Raw genomic sequence first — 27,560 nt, forward strand, 5'->3', positions numbered from 1 at the left:
TTTCTTTCTTCTTGTATCTAACCCGTGCTGGACCTGCCCTGGGAGTGTACGGTGCAGGTGCTATATAAATATAAGTTGTTGTTGTGTTTGATGGGACCCTGTAAAACCCTCCCTGGTCCTGCAGGGGGCGCTTTACACTGCATCCATCGCCTCAGCCAATGGCAGCAGGCCCTCTGCTTGACGGGCAGCCGCCTCAACCAATGGCCAGCGCCGCCCGGCTGTGAGGGAATCCGCTCACTCGGCTGGGTGATGGACAGCTTCCGCCAACCAATCACAGGGCCGCTCCAGCTCCCCTTCCGTCCCCGCCCCAGCGTCTTTGCGTCATCGCGCTTCTGTCGGCAGCGGCCGCTCGCTGGAATCGCCCTTAAAGCGGAGCCGCCCATCGGAGCAAATTATGGTTGTGCAACTGTAATTCCGTCAAGGCCCCATTAAAGCGGGAACCGGATTGTGGAAAGTCAGTGGGTGGGAGAGGAGGGGAAAGGGGGGAAAGAAATGAAGGGGCAGGACGATAGAAGATGGGAAAGGGAGCAGTTAGGATGGAAGAAAGAAAGACTTGCATTTATATAGCGCCTTTCACGACCACCGGACGTCACAAAGCGCTTTGCAGCCAATGAAATACTTTTGGAGGGTGGTCACTGTTGTATTGTGGGAAACGGGGAAACGGGGCAAAGGGAGAAATACGTCACAGAATTTCTTTGTATCACAGAATGATCTGAGGCGGAGCCTCGTATCGCACCTGACGGACCACATTGCGGCACTGGGGCTGTGGGTGGATTCACTCTGGAGCATGCACGATGCTGAGGTTGTCGTGAACAGCATGTTTAGTGAGTTGGTCACACCACAGGTAAAGGGTACACAGCCAGATAGGGAATGGGTGACCAACAGGAAGAGCAGTGCAAGGAAGGTAGTGCAGGGGTCCCCTGCGGTCATCCCCCTGCAAAACAGATACACCGCTTTGGGTACTGTTGGCGGGGTGGGGGGGGTGGGGGATGACTCATCCGGGGAGGGCAGCAGCAGCCAAGTTCATGGCACCGTGGCTGGCTCTGCTGCACAGGAGGGCAGGGAAAAGAGCGGGAGAGCGATAGTGATAGGGGATTCGATTGTAAGGTGAATAGATAGGCGTTTCTGCGGCCGCAACCGAGACTCCAGGATGGTATGTTGCCTCCCTGGTGCAAGGGTCAAGGATGTCTCGGAGCGGGTGCAGGACATTCTAAAAAGGGAGGGTGAACAGCCAGTTGTCGTGGTGCATATCGATACCAACGATATCGGTAAAAAAAGGATGAGGTCCTACGAGACAAATTTAAGGAGCTAGGAGCTAAATTAAAAAGTAGGACCTCAAAAGTAGTAATCTCGGGATTGCTACCAGTGCCACGTGCTAGTCAGAGTAGGAATCGCAGGATAGCTCAGATGAATACGTGGCTTGAGGAGTGGTGCAGAAGGGAGGGATTCAAATTCCTGAGACATTGGAACCGGTTCTGGGGGAGGTGGGACCAGTACAAACTGGACGGTCTGCACCTGGGCAGGACCGGAACCAATGTCCTCGGGGGAGTGTTTGCTAGTGCTGTTGGGGAGGAGTTAAACTAATATGGCAGGGGGATGGGAACCGATGCAGGGAGACAGAGGGAAGTAGAATGGGGACAGAAGCAAAAGATAGAAAGAAGAAAAGTAAAAGTGGAGGGCAGAGAAACCCAAGGCAAAAAGGGCCACATTACAGCAAAATTCTAAAGGGGCAAAGTGTGTTAAAAAGACAAGCCTGAAGGCTCTGTGCCTCAATGCGAGGAGTATTCGGAATAAGGTGGACGAATTAACTGTGTAGATAGCAGTTAATGGATATGATGTAATTGGCATCACGGAGACATGGCTCCAGGGTGACCAAGGCTGGGAACTCAACATCCAGGGTTATTCAACATTCAGGAAGGATAGACAGAGAGGAAAAGGAGGCGGGGTGACATTGCTGGTTAAAGAGGGAATTAATGCAATAGTAAGGAAGGACGTCAGCCTGGATGATGTGGAATCAGTATGGGTGGAGCTACGGAATACCAAAGGGCAGAAAACGCCAGTGGGAGTTGTGTACAGACCACCAAACAGTAGTAGGGAGGTTGGGGACATCATCAAAGAAGAAATTAGGGATGTGTGCAATAAAGGTACGCACACACACACACACACTCTCTCACACATACTCATACAGTCACACATACTCACACAAACACTCACATACACACACATACTCTCACACACACACACTCATACAGTCACACACACTCACACACACTCTCTCTCACAAATACTCATAGTCACACACACACGCTCTCTCACACATACTCATAGTCACACATACTCACACACACACGCACTCACACACACACACACTCTCACACACTCACATACACATACTCACACACACACACTCACAAACACTCTCACACACACTCACACTCTCACACACACACTCTCATACACGTACTCTCACACACACTCTCGCACACACTCACACTCTCACACACACACTCTCATACACCCACTCTCACACTCACCCACACACTCACACACACACTCTCACACTCACCCACACTCACACACCCACACTCACACACTCACACTCACACACACACACACTCTCACACTCACTCACACACACACTCTCACACTCTCACACACACTCACACACACACTCACTTATTAAATTGGAGAGTGACACAGTTAATTCAGAAACTAGGGTCCGGAACTTAAGGAAAGGAAACTTCGATGGTATGAGACGTGAATTGACTAGAATAGACTGGCAAATGATACTTAAAGGGTTGACGGTGGATTGGCAATGGCAAACATTTAAAGATCACATGGATGAACTTCAACAATTGTACATCCCTGTCTGGAGTAAAAATAAAACGGGGAAGGTGGCTCAACCGTGGCTAACAAGGGAAATTAAGGATAGTGTTAAATCCAAGGAAGAGGCATATAAATTGGCTAGAAAAAGCAGCAAAGCTGAGGACTGGGAGAAATGTAGAATTCAGCAGAGGAGGACAAAGGGTTTAATTAAGAGGGGGAAAATAGAGTATGAGAGGAAGCTTGCCGGGAATATAAAAACTGACTGCAAAAGCTTCTATAGATAGGTGAAGAGAAAAAGATTAGTGAAGACAAACGTAGGTCCCTTGCAGTCGGATTCAGGTGAATTTATAATGGGGAACAAAGAAATGGCAGACCAATTGAAAAAATAATTTGGTTCTGTCTTCACGAAGGAAGACACAAATAACCTTCAGATTGTACTCGGGGACCGAGGGTCTAGTGAGAAGGAGGAACTGAAGGATATCCTTATTAGTCAGGAAATTGTGTTGTGGAAATTGATGGGATTGAAGGCCGATAAATCCCCGGGGCCTGATAATCTGCATCCCAGAGTACTTAAGGAAGTGGCCCTAGAAAAGTGGATGCATTGGTGATCATTTTCCAACAGTCTATCAACTCTGGATCAGTTCCTATGGACTGGAGGGTAGCTAATGTAACACCACTTTTCAAAAAAGGAGGGAGAGAGAAAGCTGGTAATTATAGACCGGTTAGCCTGACATCAGTGGTGGGGAAAATGTTGGAATCAATTATTAAAGATGAAATAGCAGCGCATTTGGAAAGCAGTGACAGGATCGGTCCAAGTCAGCATGGATTTATGAAAGGGAAATCATGCTTGACAAATCTTCTGGAATTTTTTGAGGATGTAACAAGTAGAGTGGACAAGGGAGAACCAGTGGATGTGGTGTATTTGGACTTTCAAAAGGCTTTGACAAGGTCCCACATTATGCAAAATTAAAGCACATGGTATTGGGGGTAATGTACTGACGTGGAGAGAGAACTGGTTGTCAGACAGGAAGCAGAGAGTCGGGATAAACGGGTCCTTTTCAGAATGGCAGGCAGTGACCAGTGGGTGCTGCAGGGCTCAGTGCTGGGACCCCAGCTATTTACAATATACATTAATGATTTAGATGAAGGAATTGAGTGTAATATCTCCAAGTTTGATTAATATTAAACTGGGTGGCAGTGTGAGCTGTGAGGGGGACGCTAAGAGGCTGCAGGGTGACTTGGACAGGTTAGGTGAGTGGGCAAATACATAGCAGATGCAGTATAATGTGGATAAATGTGAGGTTATCCACTTTGGGGGCAAAAAGACGAAGACAGAATATTATCTGAATGGCGGCAGATTAGGAAAAGGGGAGGTGCAACGAGACCTGGGTGTCATGGTTCATCAGTCATTGAAAGTTGGCCATGCAGGTACAGCAGGTGGTGAAGAAGGCAAATGGTATGTTGGCCTTCATAGCGAGGGGATTTGAGTATAGGAGCAGGGAGGTCTTACTGCAGTTATTGTGTTCAGTTTTGGTCTCCTAATCTGAGGAAGGACGTTCTTGCTATTGAGGGAGTGCAGCGAAGGTTCACCAGACTGATTCCCGGGATGGCAGGACTGACATATGAGGAGAGATTGGATCGACTGGGCCTGTATTTACTGGAGTTTAGAAGAATGAGAGGGGATCTCATCGAAACATATAAAATTCTGACGGGACTGGACAGGTTAGATGCTGGTAGAATGTTCCTGATGTTGGGGAAGTCCAGAACCAGGGGACACAGTCTTAGGATAAGGGGTAGGCCATTTAGGACTGAGATGAGGAGAAACTTCTTCACTCAGAGAGTTGTTAACCTGTGGAATTCCCGACCGCAGAGAGTTGTTGGTGCCAGTTCATTGGATATATTCAAGAGGGAGTTAGATGTGGCCCTTACGGCTAAAGGGATCAAGGGGTATGGAGAGAAAGCAGGATAGGGCTGCAATATGATCATATTGAATGGCGGTGCAGGCTCGAAGGGCCGAATGGCCTACTCCTGCACCTATTTTCGATGTTTCAATGTTTCTCACACACACACACACGCACACTCCCACGTGCACACAAACACACACACACACTTTCGCATACATTCTCGCACACAATCACACTCACACACTGACACTCACACACACACACTCACACACACACACACACACACACACACACTTGTAAAGTCCTGTCCCCTCAGTACAGATTCACACGAGGCATGTCGTGAAATCAAGGTCACTCTGGACCTGCACCTTTATTTCACAGCTCTGGAATGCTGTACTTGCCTGAGACCTGTCCTTATATACCTGTCTCTTGCAAGTGCACCCCTTGTGGTAAGGTATGCTGGTGGTTACAGGTCATATCTTATTACAGTCATGTATAGCATGTTAGGATACAGTTATATATAATAATGTAAGATACATGACATCACCCTCCCCCAAGGTCTTATTGTCTTTATAGGTTCAGTCTCTCAGGTGGTCTACGCTCTCGCGTGGAGCGTCTGAGTTGTGGTTCAGTTGTTTGCCTTGGTGTCTGTTTTTCTTTGGGTGTGGTTGCTGGTATCTCGCCTGGGCTGTCTGTTTCGATTGGTGTGATTGTTGTTGACTCGCCTGGGCTGTCTGTTGGGATTGCCCTCTCCTCAGGTTGTTCCCTCTGTCTGTCCACCAGGTGTGGTGTGAGTTCCACATTGTAGTCTGCCTCTGGTTCCACAGTGTTGTTGGTAAATCTGCTTTTGACTTGGTCTACATGCCTCCGGCAGGTTTTGCCATTGTCCATTTGTATTACCAGCAGCCTGTTTCCTTCCTTTCCCGTTACTGTCCCTGCAAGCCATTTGGGACCCCTGCCATAGTTTAGTACAAACACTTTGTCCCCTATCTCATTCCACCTCCCCCTCGAATTTCTGTCATGGTTCTCAATCAGCTTACGGCGCTTTGCCTCAACGATTTCGTGCATGTCTGGGAGGATTAATGAGAGCCTTGTTTTTAAAGTCCTTTTCATCAACAGTTGCGCGGGGGGGATCCCAGTCAATGAGTGCGGACGAGATCTGTATGCCAGCAGCAGTCGCGACAGGCGACCCTGCAGCGTGGGACCTTGGATTTTAAACATGCCTTGTTTTATTTGTACTGCTGTCTCCGCCTGGACATTGGAGGCCGGCTTGATCGGTGCTGTCTTGACGTGATTTATGCCGTGGTCAATTATAAAGTCTTGGAATTCTGCGCTGGTGAAGCACGGACTATTGTCACTGACCAATATGTCAGGGACTCCGTGCGTTGCAAACATGGTTGCGAGGCTTTCCACAGTAGTGGAGGTTGTGCTCGAGTTTAAAATGGTGCATTCGATCCACTTTGAAAATGCATCTACAACTACGAGGAACATTTTGCCCATGAATGGGCCCGCATAGTCTACGTGCACCCGCGACCACGGTTTGGTAGGCCAGGGGCTCGGTGGAGCCTCCCTGGGGGCATTGCTGAGTTGGGCACAAATGGTGCACCTTCGGACGCAGAGCTCCAAGTCCGCGTCAATACCAGGCCACCAGACGTGGGATCTGGCTATGGCCTTCATGAGAACGATCCCTGGGTGCTCGCGGTGGAGCTCCCGGACAAATGCCTCTCTGCCTCACAGAGGCATGACTACTCGGCTGCCCCACATCAGGCAGTCTGCTTGTAATGATAGCTCATGCATGCGCCTGTGAAAGGGTTTTAATTCCTCGGGGCAGGCATCGCGAGCCTCTGCCCAGTCACCGGTTAGGACACATCTTTTTACTAAGGATAACCTGGGGTTGCTGGCCGTCCAGGCTGTGATTTGGCGAGCCGTCATGGGCGAACCTGTGGACTCAAAGGCATTGATTGCCATGACTATCTCACAGCCCTGTTCGTCAGACCCTTCCGTGGACGCCAGGGGTAGCCTGCTGAGTGCGTCGGCACAGTTGTCTGTGCCTGGTCTGTGCTTTATGGTATAGTCGTAGGACGCCAGCATGAGTGCCCACCGTTGAATTCGCGCCGAGGCGTTGCCGTTTATTGCCTTGCTCTCAGATCGGAGGGACGTGAGGGGCTTGTGGTCGGTTTCTAACGCAAACTTGGCCCCGAAAAGGTATTGGTGCATCTATTTGACACCGTACACGCACGCGAGCGCCTCCTTCTCTACCATTCCGTACCCGCGCTCCGCCACGAAAGTGACCTGGAGGCATAAGCTATGGGTTGTAATTTGCCCACATTATTGACATGTTGCAAAACGCACCCGACCCCATACGCTGACATATCACATGTGAGAACTAGCTTTTTTTCTGGGTCAAAGAAAGTCAAAACTCTGTTGGAACACAGAAGGTTGCGTGCCTTATTGAAGGCGCGTTCCTGGGCGTCCCCCCAAAACCAATCCCACCCCTTCCTGAGTAGCACGTGGAGAGGCTCCAGCAGCGTGCTTAAGTTCTGCATAAAGTTGCCAAAGTAATTGAGTAGCCCGAGAAAGGCGCGCAGTTCTGAGACATTCCAGGGCCTGGGTGCCAGGCGAATTGCTTCTGTTTTGGACTCTGTTGGGCGGATTCCATCAGCGGCAATCCTTCTGCCCAAAAATTCAACCTCGGGTGCGAGAAACAGGCACTTGGATTTCTTGACTCGTAGGCCTACCCGATCCAACCGCTTTAGTACTTCCTCCAAATTACGGAGATGGGAGTCGGTGTCCCTGCCCGTGATAAGTATGTCGTCTTGAAATACAACCGTCCCCGGGATGGACTTGAGCAGACTCTCCATGTTGCGCTGGAATATGGCAGCTGCCGACCTGATGCTGAATGGGCATCGATTGTACATGAAAAGGCCTCGATGTGTGTTGATGGTGGTGAGTAACTTGGATTCCTCGGTCAATTCTTGCGTCATATACGCAGATGTGAGGTCTAGTTTTGAGAAAAGTTTACCTCCAGCCAATGTGGCAAATAAGTCCTCCGCTCTGGGCAGCGGGTACTGGTCCTGTAGGGAGACTCTGTTTATGGTAGATTTGTAGACCCCACAGATTCGTACGGATCCATCAGGCTTCATGACTGGGACGATGGGACTTGCCCAGTCGCTAAATTCCACAGGTGATATAATGCCTTCCCGCAGAAGCCTGTCTAGTTCGTGTTCAATCTTTTCCCTCATCACATAGGGTACAGCTCTGACCTTGTGATGGACCGGTCTAGCATCCTGTGAGATGTAGATTTTGACTTTAGCCCCTTTGAAGGTGCCCACACCTGGCTGAAAGAGATGTTCAAATCGCTTTATAACTGTTGAGCAGGAGGTCTGTTCCTCTAATGACATGGCATGGACATCATCCCATTTCCAGTTTAGTTTTGCCAGCCAGCTTCTCCCCAGCAGTGCTGGGGGGTCTCCGGGGACAATCCACAGGGGAAGTCAGTTCACTGTCCCTTTGTGTGTGACAGAGAGCATGGCGCTGCCGAGGACTGGTACGATTTCTTTGGTATAGGTCCTTAGTTTGGTGTCGACCCTTGTGAGTTTTGGTCTGTCTCTTTTATGCGGCCACAGTTGTTCAAATTGTTGAGCGCCCATGAGAGATTGACTCGCTCCCGTATCCAGCTCCATGTTGACAGATATCCCGTTGAGTAGGACCCTCATCATTATAGGAGGCATCCTGTTGTAGGAGCAGCAGCCATTGATCGTGTTGACCCGCTGTATATCGGTGTCCCGGGCACTGTCCCCACCGTCTTCTGGTCCGCTTTCCGACCCATCCGAGTCGTATACCAGCCGAGCTGCCGTTTTTTTGCACATGCGGGCCAAATGCCCTGCATATTCACAGTTCCTGCAAACAGCCTGCTGAAATCAACATCCCCTTGCCGAGTGCCCACCCCCACACCTCCAGCACAAACTGCATGCAAAGAATGAGCTGCGTCTGGCTGATCTCTCGAGCTTCTCTCAGTTTGTAGTTGATTGCTCGCATTGTGGGTTGATGAGGTGTGAACGGCCGTTCCTGTGGCCCTTGATGGCTTCTGGCACCACTGCCTGCTGTCGAGGGCCTGTTCTCCCGGTTTTGTCTGTGTGTGGGGGTAGCAGCTTGTTTAGTGCTGTGGACTTCTTGTTCCGATATTTCGTTAGTTGTCGTACCTGCATTGTAAATCAACCTCGTTTCTTCTTCCCCTACCAAGAATGTCTGTGCAACCAGTGCTGCTGCCTCTAAGGTCAGGTTCTTGGTCTCTATGAGCTTTCGGAATATGCCTGCGTGGCCTATTCCTTCAATGAAAAAGTCTCTCAGCATTTCTCTCCTCAGTTCATCGGAGAACTCACATAAACTAGCCAACCTCCGAAGTTCCGCCACGAAGTCGGGTATGCTCTGGCCCACCACAGCGTCTGTAGTTGTAGAACTTGTGTCTGGCCATGTGTGGGCTGCTCGCTGGCTTCAGGTGGTCTCTTACCAGTGTGCTCAATTCTTCAAATGACTTGCTTGCTGGTTTCTCGGGTGCCAGCAGATCCTTCATTAAAGCGTATGTTTTCGAGCCACAGCTGGTCAAGAGATGGGCTCTTCTCTTGTCTGCCTTATCGTCGCCTAACCAGTCTTTGGTTACAAAGCTTTGCTGCAGCCTTTCTATAAAGTCCTCCCAATTGTCTCCAGCATTGTACTGTTCATCTGATCCGTTGTTCGCCATTCTGTAGATTCTGTAATCCCGTAACTCGTCGCCACTGTAAAGTCCTGTCCCCTCAGTACAGATTCACACGAGGCATGTAGTGAAGTCAAGGTCACTCTGGACCTGCACCTTTATTGCACAGCTCTGGAATGCTGCACTTGCCTGAGACCTGTCCTTATATACCTGTCTCTTGCAAGTGTACCCCTGGTGGTAAGGTATGCTGGTGGTTACAGGTCATATCTTATTACAGTCATGTATAGCATGTTAGGATACAGTTATATATAATAATGTAAGATACATGACAACACTCTCACACACACACTCACGCACACACAGACACACTCTCACACACACTCTCGCACACACTCACTCTCTCACTCACACACACATACATACACACACACACACTCACACACTCTCACACACAGACATACACTCACACACACACACACACTCACACATACACACACATACACACACACACTCGCACACACACACTCGCACTCACACACACTCGCACACATGCACTCTCACTCACAAACACACTCACACACACTCGCTCACACACATTCTCACACACAGACTCTGACACTCTTTCGCTCTCACTCTCACACACAGACACACACACTCACAGACACACTCTCACACACACACACACTCACAGACACACTCTCACACACACACAGACACACTCTCACAGACACGCTCTCACTCACACACACACAGACACACACACTCACACACACACTCTCACAGACACACTCTCACACAGACACACACACTCACAGACACACTCTCACAGACACACTCTCACACACACACTGACACACACGTTCACACACGCTTTGTCTTACGGATGTTTAGCGTAAAGCCCGTGTTTTCGCACACCTCAGTAAATACGTCGACTATGTCCTGGAGTTCAGCCCCTGAATGTGTGCAGACGCAGGCTGCTTTTTACAGATTGGATGTTTCCAGTGGCTGTGTTCCCCACCCTGGTCAATCAAGTTCAGGGCATCATGGAGCAAGTCCATTGTTGTTATAAATAAAGTCAGTTTTGTGTCCTGACCACAGAGTGTCCTCAGTTGGGACGAGGCACCGCCTGCCCTCAGGATGGGGCCTTCTTGCTCCCATTCTCCAAAGGCTTGTATTCATCAACTTCCAGCTAATGCTCTCCTTCTGTGTTTCTCTGAAGATTTGTAATGTTACTAAATGTGTGAGTGGGTGTGGGGGGGGGGGGTCCCAGGGTCTCTCAGTGTGTGAGGGGGGGTCCCAGGGTCTCTCAGTGTGTGAGGGGGGGTCCCAGGGTCTCTCAGTGTGTGAGGGGGGGTCCCAGGGTCTCTCAGTGTGTGAGGGGGGGTCTCTCAGTGTGTGAGGGGGGTCCCAGGGTCTCTCAGTGTGTGAGGGGGGGTCCCAGGGTCTCTCAGTGTGTGAGGGGGGGTCCCAGGGTCTCTCAGTGTGTGGGGGGGTGTCCCAGGGTCTCTCAGTGTGTGAGGGGGGGTCCCAGGGTCTCTCAGTGTGTGAGGGGGGGTCCCAGGGTCTCTCAGTGTGTGAGGGGGGTCCCAGGGTCTCTCAGTGTGTGAGGGGGGTCCCAGGGTCTCTCAGTGTGTGAGGGGGGTCCCAGGGTCTCTCAGTGTGTGAGGGGGGGTCCCAGGGTCTCTCAGTGTGTGAGGGGGGTCCCAGGGTCTCTCAGTGTGTGAGGGGGGTCCCAGGGTCTCTCAGTGTGTGAGGGGGGTCCCAGGGTCTCTCAGTGTGTGAGGGGGGGTGTCCCAGGGTCTCTCAGTGTGTGAGGGGGGGTCCCAGGGTCTCTCAGTGTGTGAGGGGGGGTCCCAGGGTCTCTCAGTGTGTGGGGGGGTGTCCCAGGGTCTCTCAGTGTGTGAGGGGGGGTCCCAGGGTCTCTCAGTGTGTGAGGGGGGGTCCCAGGGTCTCTCAGTGTGTGAGGGGGGTCCCAGGGTCTCTCAGTGTGTGAGGGGGGTCCCAGGGTCTCTCAGTGTGTGAGGGGGGTCCCAGGGTCTCTCAGTGTGTGAGGGGGGTCCCAGGGTCTCTCAGTGTGTGAGGGGGGGTCCCAGGGTCTCTCAGTGTGAGGGGGGTCCCAGGGTCTCTCAGTGTGTGAGGGGGGGTCCCAGGGTCTCTCAGTGTGTGAGGGGGGGGTCCCAGGGTCTCTCAGTGTGTGAGGGGGGTCCCAGGGTCTCTCAGTGTGTGAGGGGGGTCCCAGGGTCTCTCAGTGTGTGAGGGGGGGTCCCAGGGTCTCTCAGTGTGTGAGGGGGGGGTCCCAGGGTCTCTCAGTGTGTGAGGGGGGGGTCCCAGGGTCTCTCAGTGTGTGAGGGGGGGTCCCAGGGTCCCTCAGTGTGTGAGGGGGGGTCCCAGGGTCTCTCAGTGTGTGAGGGGGGGGTCCCAGGGTCTCTTAGTGTGTGAGGGGGGGTCCCAGGGTCTCTCAGTGTGTGAGGGGGGGTCCCAGGGTCTCACAGTGTGTGTGGGGGGTCCCAGGGTCTCTCAGTGTGTGAGGGGGGTCCCAGGGTCTCTCAGTGTGTGAGGGGGGGTCCCAGGGACTGTGGCCGGGAGCGAGCTGTGTGAACTCTGTCTGACTCTCCCTCTCTCCTACACTCGCCTCTCCCCAGACGTCGCGGACTGTCGGAGCTGCGTGATGCACGGGTACCTCACCATCGTGGGACACCCTGTCGCTGCCCGCTGCCATTTCTACCTGTACCCCAAGTGGCTGCAGTGGGGGAGGAAAGGAGACAGAATGGTGAGTGTTTCATACAACCCCCCCCCCATCACACTCTCTCCCTCTCTCTCTCTGTCTCTCTCTCTCTTTCTGTCTCTCTGTCTGTCTCTCTCTCTCTTTCTCTCTCTCTCTCTGCCTCTCTCTTTCTTTCTCTCTCTCTGTCTCTCTATATCTCTCTCTGTTTCACGCTTTCTCTGTCTGTCTTTCTCTATCTCTCTCTCTCCCTCTCTCGCTCTCTCTGTCTCTCTCTCTATCTCTCTCTCTCTTTTCTCTCGTTCACAGACTGTACAGGGTATTGGTGAGGCCGCACCTGGAGTACTGTGTGCAGTTTTGGTCACCTTACTTAAGGAAGGATATACTAGCTTTGGAGGGGGTACAGAGACGATTCACGAGGCTAATTCCGGAGATGAGGGGGTTACCTTATGATGATAGATTGAGCAGACTGGGTCTTTACTCGTTGGAGTTCAGAAGGATGAGGGGTGATCTTATAGAAACATTTAAAATAATGAAAGGGATAGACAAGATAGAGGCAGAGAGGTTGTTTCCACTGGTCGGGGAGACTAGAACTAGGGGGCACAGCCTCAAAATACGGGGGAGCCAATTTAAAACCGAGTTGAGAAGGAATTTCTTCTCCCAGAGGGTTGTGAATCTGTGGAATTCTCTGCCCAAGGAAGCAGTTGAGGCTAGCTCATTGAATGTATTCAAGTCACAGATAGATAGATGTTTAACCAATAAGGGAATTAAGGGTTACGGGGAGCGGGCGGGTAAGTGGAGCTGAGTCCACGACCAGATCAGCCATGATCTTGTTGAATGGCGGAGCAGGCTCGAGGGGCTAGATGGCCTCCTCCTGTTCCTAATTCTTATGTTATGATCCTTTGCTCTCACCCCCCAGTTCCAAGTACTGATGATGACAGATATTGAAGCTGTTGAAGAGATACAAGTGAAAGGGAAATCCTGTATCGAGCTCCGAGCCCGGGACAAAGATCCGATGGTGCTCAAATTTGACGTAAGTAAAATAAATCTCTCTCTCTCTCTCTCGCGCTCTCTCTCTCTCACTGTCTCTTTCTCTCTCTCTGTGACTCTCTCTCTCACGCTCTGTCTCTCTCTCTCTCTGTCTCTCTCTCTCTCTGTGACTCTCTCTCTCTCTCTCTCTCACGCTCTCTCTCTCACGCTCTCTCTCTCTCTCTCTCTCACGCTCTCTCTCTCACGCTCTGTCTCTCTCTCTCTGTCTCTCTCTCTCTGTCTCTCTGTGAATCTCTCTCTCTCTCTCTCTCACGCCCTCTCTGTCTCACGCCCTCTCTCTCTCTCACACTGTCTCTCTCACCGTCTCTCTCTCCCTTTCTCTCTCTGTGACTCTCTCTCTCTCTCACTGACTCTCTCCCTTTCTCTCTCTGTGACTCTCTCTCTCTCTCACTGATTCTCTCCCTTTCTTTCTCTGTGACTCTCTCTCTCTCTCTCTCTGACTCTCTCTCTCTCTCTCTGTGACTCTCTCTCTCTCTCTCTCTCTGTCCCTCTCTCACTAACCCTCTCTCTCTCTCTCTATCTCTGTCTCTCTCTCTCTCTCTCTGTGTCCCTCTCTCACTAACCCTCTCTCTCTCTCTCTCTCTCTCTGTCTCTCTCTCTCTCTCTCTGTCTCTCTCTCACTAACCCTCTCTCTCTCTCTCTCTGTCTCTCTCCAACGCTCTCTCTCTGTCTCTCTCTGTCTCTCTCTCTGTCTCTCTCTCTCTCTCTCTCTCTCTCTGTCTCTCTCTCTGTCCCTCTCTCACTAACCCTCTCTCACTAACCCTCTCTCTCTCTCTCACTGACTGTCATGTATGTACATACTGTTTGTAGCCACCAGATGGCGTCATTGTTGGAGGCCATTGAGCAGCACACACATGGTGCCGCTCTGGTATAAAAGGCCAGCCATTTTGAGAGTCAGGCACTTTGGGCCTAAATAAAGCAGAGCAAGTTTGTACCTTGTTCAGTTAAACAGTGTTGTGTATCTGTAAAGCATGCACTCCCATGCTCCGCCACCAGGGAGCACATCCCCTGAAGTCCCAAGCGATCCCAGCATCCCTTGGGAGCACTGTATATAAGCCGGCCCCTAAGGCATGTTCCTCACTCTGGAGTGTCTCATTAAAGACTGAGGCCACTGTTACTTTAACCTCCCTGTGTGCAGTCTCATCTGTGTTAGGAACACAACAACTAGTACTCAGTTTATACCTTTTGTTCTGTCTATAATGCATTTATGAATGACTCCACGAGGCAATGTGTTGTACTCAAACTGTAGTGACCTTGGTCCTTTACTTGTAACTCCAGAGTGAGGCACGAGCACAGTGGGCAGCCTTTTATACTGGGCCCTTGCACACCTGTGCAGGTGACCCTCGGGTCTCCCACTGCAGTGCCTTCTGGTGGACAGCCCCTGCTACAGGGGCAGGAAACCCCGGTCTCCACCAGTTGCACCCTCTAGTGGTGCCAGCATAGTATATACACAGTGTAAACCTGATTGATAGTGCATCAGGTAACAAGTCTCCATCTTATGCAACTATACAGTGACTACACAGAGAGTATATCTATAGTCTGCATATATAACACCTTTATTGCAGACATAACATTTGGCGACGAGAATACAAGAACCTTTGTTTGCCAGATGAGCACGATTGGATTTTTAGAGCGATTCGTGGAGGGAGAAGATTGGGTCAGACTTTGTGAGCTGTTTGAACCAGTACTTCGTGGCCAACAAAATGGAGTGGGTCGATGATACAGATCGTCACTGGGCCGAGTTCCTCACTGTGTGCGGTTCAAAGATCGACGGTCTGATAAAGAATCTGCTCATGCCTAGTGATCCCACAGAGAAAACGTACGAGGAGTTGTGTCCATTGGTACGGGAGCACCTCAAGCCAGACGACGGCATCATCATCTCGAGATGCAGGATTTACACGCACGTTGGATCGGAGGGCCAGAGCGCGGCGGAATTGGTCGCCGCCCTGAGACGTCTGGCGGGACCGGACAAGTTCGGGACGGTGTTGGCAGACATGCTGTGGGACTTCTTTGTTACCGGTGTCAACCACCAGGTGACCCTGCGCCAACTTCTGGCGGTGGAGGAGTTGGAGTTAAAAAGGGCCGTCCAGATCGCTCGCTCATGTGTGACGACGGACAGGAGTCTGAAGCAAATATCGGTGAAGAACCGAACATCAGCAAGTGCTGTTAATACGATTGAGTCACCGATCGGCAGAGCGGCACATGGCAGGGCCGATCCGGCTGGGTTCGTGAAACCTGTGGTGGCCCAAAGTCCGCCAGCGGGAATGTATCCGACTTCTCCGTGTTGTGGGGGAAATCACCGGCATCAGCGGGGCCGATTTAAGCAATGTACTTGCAAAGGCTGTCTGAGAGTGGGGCATCTCCAGCACAAGTGTCCGCAGATGAGCAAGTGAGCGATGGTCGACGGTGGATAGACAATGGCAAACATTTAAAGATCACATGGAGAAACATCAACAATTGTACATCCCTGTCTGGAGCAAAATAAAACGGGGAAGGTGGCTCAACCGTGGCTAACAAGGGAAATTAGGGATTGTGTTAGATCCCAGGAAGAGGCAGAAAAAGCAGCAAACCTGAGGACTGGGAGAAATTTGTAATACAGCAGAGGAGGACCAAGGGTTTAATTAGGAGGGGGGAAATAGAGTATGAGAGGAAGCTTGCCTGGAACATAAAAACTGACTGCAAAAGCTTCTATAGATATGTGAAGAGAAAAAGATCAGTGAAGACAAACGTAGGTCCCTTGCAGTCAGATTCAGGTGAATTTATAATGGGGATCAAAGAAATGGCAGACCAGTTGAACAAATACTTTGGTTCTGTCTTCATGAAGGAAGACACAAATAGCCTTCAGATTGTACTAGGGGACTGAGGGTCTAGTGAGAAGGAGGAACTGAAGGAAATACTTATTGGGCGAGAAATTGTGTTAGGGAAATTGATGGGATTGAAGGCCGATAAATCCCCAGGGCCTGATAGTCTGCATCCCAGAGTACTTAAGGAAGTGGCCCTACAAATAGTGGATGCATTGGTGATCATTTTCCAACAGTCGATCGACTCTGGATTAGTTCCTATGGACTGGAGGGTAGCTAATGTAACCCCACTTTTTAAACAAGGAGGGAGAGAGAAAGCTGGTAATTATAGACCGGTTAGCCTGACATCAGTGGTGGGGAAAATGTTGGAATCAATTATTAAGGATGAAATAGCAGCGCATTTGGAAAGCAGTGACAGGATCGGTCCAAGTCAGCATGGATTTATGAAATCATGCTTGACAAATCTTCTGGAATTTTTTGAGGATGTAACTAGTAGAGTGGACAAGGGAGAACCAGTGGATGTGGTGTATTTGGACTTTCAAAAGGCTTTTGACAAGGTCCCACACAAGAGATTAGTGTGCAAAATTAAAGCACATGGTATTGGGGGTAATATACTGACGTGGAGAGAGAATTGGTTGGCAGACAGGAAGCAGAGAGTTGGGATAAATGGGTCCTTTTCAGAATGGCAGGCAGTGACTAGTGGAGTGCTGCAGGGCTCAGTGCTGGGACCCCAGCTATTTACAATATATATTAACGATTTGGATGAAGGAATTGAGTGTAATATCTCCAAGTTTGCAGATGACACTAAGCTGGGTGGCAGTGTGAGCTGTGATGAGGATGCTAAGAGGCTGCAGGGTGACTTGGACAGGTTAGGTGAGTGGGCAAATGCATGGCAGATGCAGTATAATGTGGATAAATGTGAGGTTATCCACTTTGGGGGCAAAAACAGGAAGGCAGAATATTATCTGAATGGCGGCAGATTAGGAAAAGGGGAGGTGCAACGAGACCTGGGTGTCATGGTACATCAGTCATTGAAAGTTGGCATGCAGGTACAGCAGGTGGTGAAGAAGGCAAATGGTATGTTGGCCTTCATAGCGAGAGGATTTGAGTAAAGGAGCAGGGAGGTCTTGCTGCAGTTGTACAGGGCCTTGGTGAGGCCTCACCTGGAATATTGTGTTCAGTTTAGTCTCCTAATCTGAGGAAGGACGTTCTTGCTATTGAGGGAGTGCAGCGAAGGTTCACCAGACTGATTCCCGGGATGGCAGGACTGACATGAGGAGAGACTGGATCGACTGGGCCTGTATTCACTGGAGTTTAGAAGCATGAGAGGGGATCTCATAGGAACATATAAAATACTGACGGAATTGGACAGGTTGGATGCAGGAAGAATGTTCCCGATGTTGGGGAAGTCCAGAACCAGGGGTCACAGTCTAAGGATAAGGGGTAAGCCATTTAGGACCAAGATGAGGAGAAACTTCTTCACTCAGAGAGCTGTAAACCTGTGAAATTCCCTGCCGCAGAGAGTTGTTGATGCCAGTTCATTGGATATATTCAAGAGGGAGTTAGATGTGGCCCTTACGGCTGAAGTGATCAAGGTGTATGGAGAGACAGCAGGAATGGGGTACTGAGGGAATGATCAGCCATGATCTTATTGAATGATGGTGCAGGCTCGAAGGGCTGAATGGCCTACTCCTGCACCTATTTTCTATGTTTCTATGTATGTTTTCACACCATGTGGAGGATGAGAGTCAGACTAGCGCGGATCCAGATATGCAATCCGAGATGCCAGAGAAGGAAGTGTATGGACTGTACTCTTTCATAACCAAGAGTAAACCAATTTTGATTAAGGTGAAGTTTACCGGGATACCGGTATCGATGGAACTGGACACAGGGGGCGAGTCAATCGATCATGAACGAGAGGGCATTTAATAAGCTGTGGGATACTAAGACTGTGAGGCCCAGGCTGAGCCCTGTTAACGCCAAGCTGCACACGTACACCAAAGAACCGATCAAGGTGATTGGCAGTGCACAAATGAATGTGTCGTATAACGGTGCGGTTCACCAGTTACCGCTGTGGATTGTTCCAGGCAATGGCCCAACGCCTCTCGGTAGGAGCTGGTTGGAGAAAGTCAGATACGACTGGAACAACATGAAGGCGTTGTCATCGGAGGAAGATACATGTGCCCAAGTATTGAGCAAGTTCCCCTCGCTGTTCGAACCGGGTATCGGTAACTTTACGGGAGCCAAGGTGCAGATCCACGTGGACTCAGATGCAAGACCCGTCCATCATAAAGCTCGGACAGTGCCGTATATGATGAGGGAGAAGGTCGAAATTGAACTGGACAGACTCCAGCGTGAAGGGAACATATCACCGGTGAATTTAATGAATGGGCCAGCCCCATTGTTCCTGTGCTAAAAAGTGATGGCACCGTCAGAATCTGTGGGGACTATAAGGCTACGATCAACAGGGTTTGGAAACAAGATCAGTACCCGTTACCGAAGGCTGATGACTTGTTTGTGACACTAGCCGGAGGGAAGTCGTTCACAAAACTGGGCTTGACGTCGGCCTATATGACGCAGGAGTTGGTCAAGATGTCGAAGAGACTTACGTGCATTAACACGCACAAAGGACGGTTTATTTACCACAGGTGCCCTTTCGGAATTCGCTCGGCTGCAGCAATATTCCAGAGGAATATGGAAAGTTTACTGAAGTCCGTTCCCAGAACCGTCGTGTTCCAAGGTGACATCCTGATCACCGGCCGTGACTCCAAGGAACATCTGAACAACCTGGAAGAGGTTCTACTGCGTTTGGACAGAGTGGGACTCAGACTGAAACGCCCGAAGTGCGTCTTCCTGGCACCAGAGGTCGAATTCCTCGGGAGGAAAATGGCCGCTGATGGCATCAGACCTACTGACGTGAAAACCAAGGCCATCAGGAATGTATCCAAGCCACAGAACGTGGCGGAGCTGCTGGGTCCTGGGTCGACTCAACTACTTTGGTAACTTGCGACCTAAGTTGAGCACCTCACTAGAACCACTGCACATGCTATTGAGAAAAGGCCACAACTGGGTTTGGGGCGCGTCGCAAGACAGAGCTTTCGAGAAAGCCACCAATCTGCTTTGCTCGAACAAGCTGCTGGTACATTATGACCCATGTAAACGTTTAGTTTTGACCTGTGACGCATCATCAAATGGAATTGGTTGCGTGTTACAACAAGCCAATGAGTCGGGGAAACTTCAACCTGTCGCGTATGCATTCAAAGGTTTGACGAATGCGGAAAGGGCCTACAGTATGGTAGAAAAAGCAGCTTTAGCATGTGTGTACGCTGTTAAAACGACGCATCAATACTTGTTCGGTCTGAGGTTTAAATTAGAGACCGATCACAAGCCGCTCATTTTGTTGTTTTCCGAGAGCAAAGGTATCAATACCAACGCTTCATCCCGCATCCAAAGGTGGGCGCTGACATTATCTGCCTATGATCATGTCATTCGCCACAGACCTGGCACAGAGAATTGTGCCGATGCTTTGAGCCGGTTGTCGTTGCCCACACCGGAGGTGGAAACGCCACAACAGGCAGATTTAATGTTAATCATGGATGCTTTTGAGAGTGAAGGAATCCCTGTCACAGCTCAACAAGTTAAGCCCCGGACCAGCCAGGACCCGATATTATCGGTGGTAAAGGGTAGCATCCTCAAAGGGGATTGGTCTGCCACATCTCAGCAAATGTGCGAGGGGCCAAACCGTACAGCCGTCGCAAGGACGCTGTGTCTATTCAAACAGATTGCATATTGTGGGGCAATCGAGTTGTAATGACCAAGAAAGGGAGAGAGAAGTTTGTGCGTGAGTTACACAGCACACATCCTGGTATAGTGATGATGAAGGCCATCGCCAGGTCCCACGTATGGTGGCCAGGAATTGATTCTGAGTTGGAAGCATGCGAGCATCAGAGCAACACCTGCAGCTCAGCAAAGCACCAGCGGAATCGTCACTGAGTCTGTGGTCGTGGCCATCCAAACCTTGGTCCAGGATCCGTGTGGACTTTGCCGGTCCCTTCCTGGGCAAGATGTTTTTAATGGCGGTGGACGCTTATTCGAAGTGGATAGAATGTATAATCATGTCATCCAGCACGTCCTCGGCAACCATAGAGAATCTCAATGTCATGTTCACAACACATGGTCTGCCTGACATAGTGGTGAGCGACAATGGGTCGTGCTTCACCAGTCAGGAGTTTCAGGAGTTTGTAAAACTTAACGGCATAAAACATGTAAGGTCAGCACTGTTCAAGCCTGCGTCCAACGGGCAAGCAGAACGTGCACATAAATTATCAAGCAAAGCATGAGGAGAGTAACCCAAGGGTCAGTGCAGACCCGCTTGTCCTGTGTACTGCTGAGTTACAGGACAAGACCCCACACACTCACAGGGGTCTCGCCTGCTCAACTCATGGTGAAAAGAGGTCTCAAGACCAAGTTATCTCTTGTACACCCGGATTTAAGTGATCATGTTGAAGACAGAAGACAGAGTCAACAAGGGTACCACGATCGCAGAACTGTGTCACGTGAGATTTCTGTTACTGATCCTGTATATGTGTTGAATTATGGTCAGGGTCCCAAATGGATCGCTGGTACGGTCATGGCCAAGGAGGGCAACAGAGTATTTGTTATTAAGCTCAAGAATGGGCAAGCTTGCAGTAAACACATGGATCAGACAAAGCTGAGACACACAGAAGAGCCAGAGCAGTCACACGAAGAAACCGTCAATGACCAACCAACCTCCCAGCAGCCTTCAGTGGACTCAAGGGTCATCAGTGATCCCGGGATTCCCATCACGGACTTGTTCAATGAAAATGGACTTGCAATTCCTGACATGGCCACTGCCACCCCCAACAAGTCAGTCATCCAGCCACCAGCCACAACAGACCCCGCACATTGACCCAAGGCGGGAATCGAACTGAGACGGTCAGCCCGGGAGTGTAAAGCACCGGACCGTCTCAACCTGTGAAAGACTGTGATGAGATCTCGGAGGAGGGTATTGTCAGGTATGTACATGCTGTTTGTAGCCACCAGATGGTGTCATTGTTGGAGGTCACTGAGTCGCACATGGTGCTGCTCTGGTATAAAAGGCCAGCCATTTTGTGAGTCAGGCACTTTGGGCCAGAATAAAGCAGAACCAAGGGTGTACCTTGTTCAGTTAAACAGTACTCAGTTTGTCCCTTTATTGCATACAGTACACTAACCCCCCCTCTCTCTCTCTGTCTCCCTCGCTCACTAACTCTCTCTGTCTCCCTCGCTCACTAACTCTCTCTCTCTCGATCTCTCTCTCTGTCTCTCTCTCTCTCTCGATCTCTCTCTCTCTCTGTCTCTCTCTCTCTCACTAACTCTGTCTCTCTCTCGCTCTCTCTCTCTCTGTCTCTCTCTCCCTCTCTCTCTCACTAACTCTCTCTCTCTCTGTCTCTCTCTCTCTATCTCTGTTCTCTCTTCTCTCTCACTAACCCTCTCTCTGCCTCTGTCTCTCTTCCTCCTCTCTCTGTCTCTCTCCCTCCCTCTCTCTGTCTCTCACTCTCTCTCTCTCTGTCTCTCTCTCACTAACTTTGTCTCTCTCTCTCTCTCTCTCTCTCTGTCTCTGTCTCTCTCTGTTTCTCTCTCTCTCTTTCTCTCCCTCCCTCTCTCACTAACTCGCTCTCTCTCTCTCTCCTCTCTCTCTATCTCTCTTTCTCTCTCTTCCTCGCTGTCTCTCTCACTAACTCTCTCTTGCTCTCTCTCTCTCTCACACACTAACCCTCTCTCTGTCTCTGTCTCTCTTCCTCCCTCTCTCTGTCTCTCTCTCGCTCCTTCTCTCTCTGTCTCTCCCTCCCTCTCTCTTTCTCTCTCTCTCTCTCTGTCTCTCTCTCTCTCTCTCTCACTAATCCTCTCTCTCTCTCTGTCTCTCTCTGTCTCTGTCTCTCTCTCTCACTAACCCTCTCTCTGTCTCTGTCACTCTCCCTCCCTCTCTCTCTCTGTCTCTCTGTCTCTCTCTCTCTCTCTCTCAAATTAACTCCCTCTCTGTCTCTCTCTCCCTCCCTCTCTCTGTCTCCCTGTCTCTCTCTCTCTCACACACTAACCCTCTCTCTGTCCTCTCTCTCTCCCCCCCTCTCTCTCTCCCTCCCTTCTCTCTCTCTCTCTCTCACTAACCCTCTCTCTCCCTCTGTCTCTCTCTCTCTCTGTCTCTGTCTCTCTCTCTCTCTCCCCTCTCTCTCCACCCCCGCTCTCTCTCTCTCTCTCTCTCACTAACCCTCTCTCTCCTCTCTCTCTTCTCTCTCTCTCTCTGTCTCTGTCTCTCTCTCTCTCCCTCTCTCTCCACCCCCTCTCTCTCTCTCTCTCTCTCTCACTAACCCTCTCTCTCCCTCTGTCTCTCTTTCTCTCTGTCTCTGTCTCTTCTCTCTCTCTCTCTCTCTCCACCCCCTCTCTCTCTCTCACTCTCCTCCTCTCTCTCTCACTAACCCACTCTCTCCCTCCCCATCTCTCACTCCCCTCTCTCTCCCCTCTCTCTCCACCCCCTCTCTCTCTCTCTCACTCTCCTCCTCTCTCTCTCACTAACCCAATCTCTCCCCCTCTCTCACTCCCTCTCTCTCCCCTCTCTCTCCCCCTCTCTCTCCCTCTCTCTCACTAACCCTCTCTGTCTTTTTGTCTCTCTCCTCCTCTCTCCCCCCTCTCTCTCTCACCAACCCTCTCTCTCTCTCTCTCATTAACCCTCTCTTTCTCTCTCTCTCTCTCTCTCTCTCTCTCCCTCTCTCTCCACCCCCTCTCTCTCTCTCTCTCTCTCCCTCTCTCTCTCACTAACCCTCTCTCTCTCTCACTAACCCACTCTCTCCCCGCTCTCACTCCCTCTCTCTCTCCCCCATCACTCTCTCCCCCTCGCTCTCCTTTCTCTCACTGACCCTCTCTCTCTCTCTGTCTATCTGTCTCTCTCCCTCTCTCTCTCACTCCCTCTCTCTCTCCCCCCCTCTCTCTCTCACTAACGCTCTCACTCTCCCCCTCTCTCTCTCTCTCCCCCCCTCTCTCTCTCTCTCTCCCCCCTCTCTCTCACTAACCCTCTCTCCCCCTCTCTCTCTCATTAACCTTCTCTCTCTCACTAACTCACTCTATCCCTCCTCTCTCTCTCCCCCCCCTCCTCTCTCTCTCCCTCTCTATCTCACTAACCCTCTCTCTCTCACTAAGTCACTCTCTCCCCCCTCTCTCTCACTAATTCTCTCTCTCTCTCTCTCCCCCTCTCTTACTCCCTCTCTCTCCCCCTCTCTCTCTCCCTCTCACTCTCTCTCTCCCCTCTCTCTCTCACTAACTCACTCTCTCCCCGCTCTCTCTCCCCTGTCTCTCTCTCCCCCTCTCTCTCTCACTAACCCCTCTCTCTCACTAACTCACTCTCTCCCCGCTCTCTCTCTCCCCCGCTCTCTCTCTCCCCCTCTCTCTCTCACTAACTCACCACCCCCCTCTCCCCTCTCTCTCTCTCATTGCCCCTCTTTCTCATTGCCCTCTCTCTCACTGCCCCTCTCTCCCTCCCCCTCTCTCTCGCCCCCTCTCCCCCTATCTTTCCATCTCCCCCTCTCTCTCTCACTAACCCTCTCTCTCACTAACTCACTCTCTCCCCCTCTCTCTCTCTCTCACTAACCCTCTCTCCCCCTCTCTCACTCCCCCTCTCTCCCACCCTCTCTCACCCCCTCTCTCCCCTCTCTCACTCCCCCTCTTCACTCCCCTCTTTCACGCCCCTCTCTCTCCCCACCTCTCACTCCCCCTCTCACTCCCTCCTCTCTCTCACTCCACCCCTCACCACCCCCTGTCTCTCACTAACCCCCTCTCTCTCTCACTCCCACTCTCCCCCCCCTCTCACCCCCCCCTCACTCCCTCCTCTCTCTCACTCCCTCTCTCACTCCACCCCCTCTCTCTCGCTAACCCTCTCTCTCTCACAAACTCACTCTCTCCCCCCTCTCTCTCTTTCCCCCCCCTCTCCTCTCTCTCTCCCCTCTCTCGCTCTCTCTCCCCCCTTTCTCTCACTAACCCTCTCTCCCCTCTCCCCCCTCTCTCTCTCGCTAACCCTCTCTCTCTCACTAACTCACTCTCTCCCCGTCTCTCTCTCTCCCTTCTCTCTCTCTCTCCCCCCTCTCTCTCTCACTAACCCCCTCTCTCTCACTAACTCACTCTCTCCCCCTCTCTCTCTCCCCCCCCTCTCTCTCCCCCACCTCTCTCTCTCTCTCTCTCACTAACCCTCTCTCTCTCACTAACCCTCTCTCTCTCCCCTCTCTCACTCCCTCTCTCTCCCCCCTCTCTCTCTCTCACTCTCTCTCCCCCCTCTCTCTCTCACTAATCCTCACTCCCACTCTCCCCCTCTCTCTCTCTCACTCCCCCTCTCTCTCCCCCTCGCTCTCTCCCCTCTCTCTCTCCCTCCTCTCCCCCTCTCTCCCCCCCTCTCTCACTCCCCATCTCTCACTCTCCCCTCTCTCTCACTCCTCCTCTCTCTCCACCCTCTCTCACTCCCCCCCTCTCTCCCCCCTCTCTCACTCCCCCTCTCTCTCCCCACCCTCTCTCTCACTCCCCCTCTCTCTCCCCACCCTCTCTCTCACTCCCCCTCTCACTCCCCCGCTCTCTCTCACTAACACTCTCTCTCTCTCACTTACCCTCTCTCCCCCTCTCTCACTAACCCTCTCTCTCTCTCTCTCACTAACCCTCCCTCCCCCTCTCTCACTTCCCTTTCTCTCTCCCCTCTCTCTCTCTCACCCCCCGCTCTCCCCCTCTCTCACTTCCCCTCTCTCTCCCCCCTCTCTCTCTCTCCCCCCCTCTCTCTCACTAACTCTCTCTCCCCCACTCACTCCCCCTCTCTCTCTCTGACTTCCCCTCTCACTCCCCCCTCTCTCTCACTCCTCCTCTCTCTCTCCCCCTCTCTCACTCCCCCTCTCACAACCCCTCTCTCTCCCCCCCTCTCACTCCCCTCCCTCTCTCTCACTCCCCCACTCACTCCCCCGCTCTCTCACTAACACTCTCTCTCTCTCACTTACCCTCTCTCCACTCTCACTAACCCTCTCCCTCTCTCTCACGAACCCTCCCTCCCCCTCTCTCACTTCCCCTTTCTCTCTCTCTCTCTCACTCCCCCGCTCTCCCCCTCTCTCACTTCCCCTCTCTCTCTCCCCCCTCTCTCTCTCTCACTCCCCCTCTCCTCCCCCTCTCTCTCTCCCCCTCTCTCTCTCCCCCTCTCTCTCTCCACCCTCTCCCCCTCTCTCTCACTAACTCTCTCTCCCCCACTCACTCCCCCTCTCTCTCTCTCACTTCCCCTCTCACTCCCCCCCTCTCTCTCACTCCTCCTCTCTCTCTCCCCTCTCTCACTCCCTCTCTTCTCCCCCCTCTCTCTCCCCCCTCTCTCACCCCCCTCTCTCTCCCCCCTCTCACTCCCTCCCTCTCTCTCACTCCCCCTCTCACTCCCCCGCTCTCTCTCACTAACACTCTCTCTCTCTCACTTACCCTCTCTCCCCCTCTCTCACGAACCCACTCTCTCTCTCTCTCACTAACCCTCCCCCCCTCTCTCACTTCCCCTTTCTCTCTCCCCCTCTCTCTCTCTCACTCCCCCGCTCTCCCCCTCTCTCACTTCCCCTCCTCTCTCCCCCTCTCTCTGTCTCTCACTCCCCTCTCTCCCCCCTCTCTCTCTCATTAACCCTCTCTCTCTCTCACTTCCCTCTCTCCCCCTCTCTCACTTCCCCTCTCTCTCTCTCCCCCTCCTCTCCCCCCTCTCTCACTCCCCCTCTTTCTCCCCCCCTCTCTCACTAACCCTCTCTCCCCCTCTCTCCCCCTCCCTCTCTCACTAACCCTTCTCTCTCTCTCACTAACCCTCTCTCCCCCTCTCTCACTCCCCCTCTCTCCCCCTCTCTCTCTCACTAGCCCTCTCTCTCTCACTCCCCCTCTCTCCCCCTCTCTCTCTCCCTCTCTCTCTCTCCCTCTCTCTCTCTCACCTCTCTCTCACTAACCTCTCTCTCACTCACTCTCCCCCTCTCTCTCTCTCACTCTCTCCCCCTCTCTCCCTCTCTCTCACTTCCCCTCTCTCTCATTAACCCTCTCTCCTTCACTCTCTCTCCCTCTCTCTCACTAACCCTCTCTCTCTCCCCCCTCTCTCTCCCCTCTCTCTCTCTCTCCCTCTCTCTCTCTCCTCTCTCCCCCTCTCTCTCTCACTAACCCTCTCTCTCTCCCCGTCTCTCTCTCTCACAACCCTCTCTCTCACTAACTCTCTCTCTTCCCTCTCTCTCTCCCCTCTCTCTCTCACTCCCTCTCTCTCTCCGCCCCCTCTCTCTCTCCGCCCCCTGTCTCTCTCTCCCCCTCTCTCTCTCTCCCGCTCTCTCACTAACCCTCTCTTTCTCTCTCTCCTATCTCTCTCCCCTCTCTCCTCTCCCTGTCTCACTAACCCCCTCTCCCTCTCTCCCCCTCTCTCTCTCCCCTCTCTCTCTCTCTCTCTCTCTAACCTTCTCTCTCTCTCTCACTCCCTCCTCTCTCCTCTCTCCTCTCCCCCCCCCTCTCTCTCCCCCCCTCTCTCTCACTAACCCTCTCTCTCTCTCCCCTCTCTCTCCCTCTCTCTCTCCCCTCTCTCTTCCCCCCTCTCTCTCACTAACCCTTCTCTCTCTCACTAACCCTCTCTCTCTCCCCCTCTCCCCACCTCTCTCTCCCCCCCCTCTCTCTCCCCCTCTCTCCACTAACCCCTCTCTCCCCCCTCTCTCTCTCCCTCTCTCTCTCGCCCTCTCTCTCCCCCTCTCTCTCCCCCTCTCTCTCCCCTCTCTCTCTCTCTCACTAACCCTCTCTCTCTCCCCCTCTCTCTCTCTCCCTCTCTCTCTCCCCCTCTCTCTCCCCCTCTCTCTCCCCCCTCTCTCTCCCCCCTCTCTCTCACTAACCCTCTCTCTCCCCCTCTCTCCCCTCTCTCTCTCTCCCCCCCTCTCTCTCTCCCCCCCTCTCTCTCACTAACCCTCTCTCCCCCCCTCTCTCTCTCCCCCCTCTCTCTCACTAACCCTCTCTCTCCCCTCTCTCTCTCCCCCCTCTCTCTCACTAACCCTCTCTCTCTCCCCCTCTCTCCCCTCTCTCTCTCTCCCCCCCTCTCTTTCTCCCCTCTCTCTCTCCCCCTCTCTCTCCCCCCTCTCTCTCCCCCCTCTCTCACTAACCCTCTCTCTCTCCCCCTCTCTCTCCCCCCTCTCTCTCCCCCCTCTCTTTCACTAACCCTCTCTCTCTCTGTCCGTAGAGTGATCCCGAGCTGATCCAGTGGATGAAGCAGTTACGGAGACCCCACCTCGAACCCCAGGCACAGGGCAGAGGTCACGTGCCCAAAGTCATCTTCAGCCAGCAGAACGGGGCCCAGAAGGTCAAGCCCACCCCCTGAGGGACCTCCGACCCCTGCTTGACCTCCCCTTGAACCCCATCGACCTCGGTCCACTCCCCAGGGACACCTCCACCGCCCTGTGAACCCCCTCGAAACCCCCTCAATACCTCCGTCACCCTTGACCCATGCCCCTCGATCTCACCCCTCCCCCACACCTCCCAGAGGAACATTATTCATTCAGAATCAAATA

General features: G+C 52.1%; 1 protein-coding gene across 1 annotated transcript; it reads left to right on the forward strand.

Moving 5' to 3' along the window:
• The first annotated feature begins 357 nt into the window (after positions 1 to 357).
• On the forward strand, positions 358 to 27,560 carry LOC139243614 (beta-adrenergic receptor kinase 1-like). Its single transcript, XM_070870806.1, has 4 exons — positions 358 to 397; positions 12,066 to 12,193; positions 13,065 to 13,178; positions 27,233 to 27,560. The coding sequence occupies exons 2-4, from the start codon at positions 12,092 to 12,094 to the stop codon at positions 27,368 to 27,370; spliced, it is 354 nt and encodes a 117-aa protein (XP_070726907.1). The 5' UTR covers positions 358 to 397; positions 12,066 to 12,091; the 3' UTR covers positions 27,371 to 27,560.

Source organism: Pristiophorus japonicus, unplaced genomic scaffold (genome assembly GCF_044704955.1).
Source record: "Pristiophorus japonicus isolate sPriJap1 unplaced genomic scaffold, sPriJap1.hap1 HAP1_SCAFFOLD_1764, whole genome shotgun sequence".
Classification (NCBI taxonomy): domain Eukaryota; kingdom Metazoa; phylum Chordata; class Chondrichthyes; family Pristiophoridae; genus Pristiophorus; species Pristiophorus japonicus.

What these genes read in the sequence shown, in the direction of transcription:
- LOC139243614 (XM_070870806.1), top strand. Translation starts at nt 12,092, where the DNA reads ATGCACGGGTACCTCACCATCGTGGGACACCCTGTCGCTGCCCGCTGC. An exon ending in GGAGGAAAGGAGACAGAATG is followed by an intron (nt 12,194 to 13,064) that starts GTGAGTGTTTCA and finishes CTCACCCCCCAG; the next exon opens with TTCCAAGTACTGATGATGAC. An exon ending in CGATGGTGCTCAAATTTGAC is followed by an intron (nt 13,179 to 27,232) that starts GTAAGTAAAATA and finishes CTCTGTCCGTAG; the next exon opens with AGTGATCCCGAGCTGATCCA.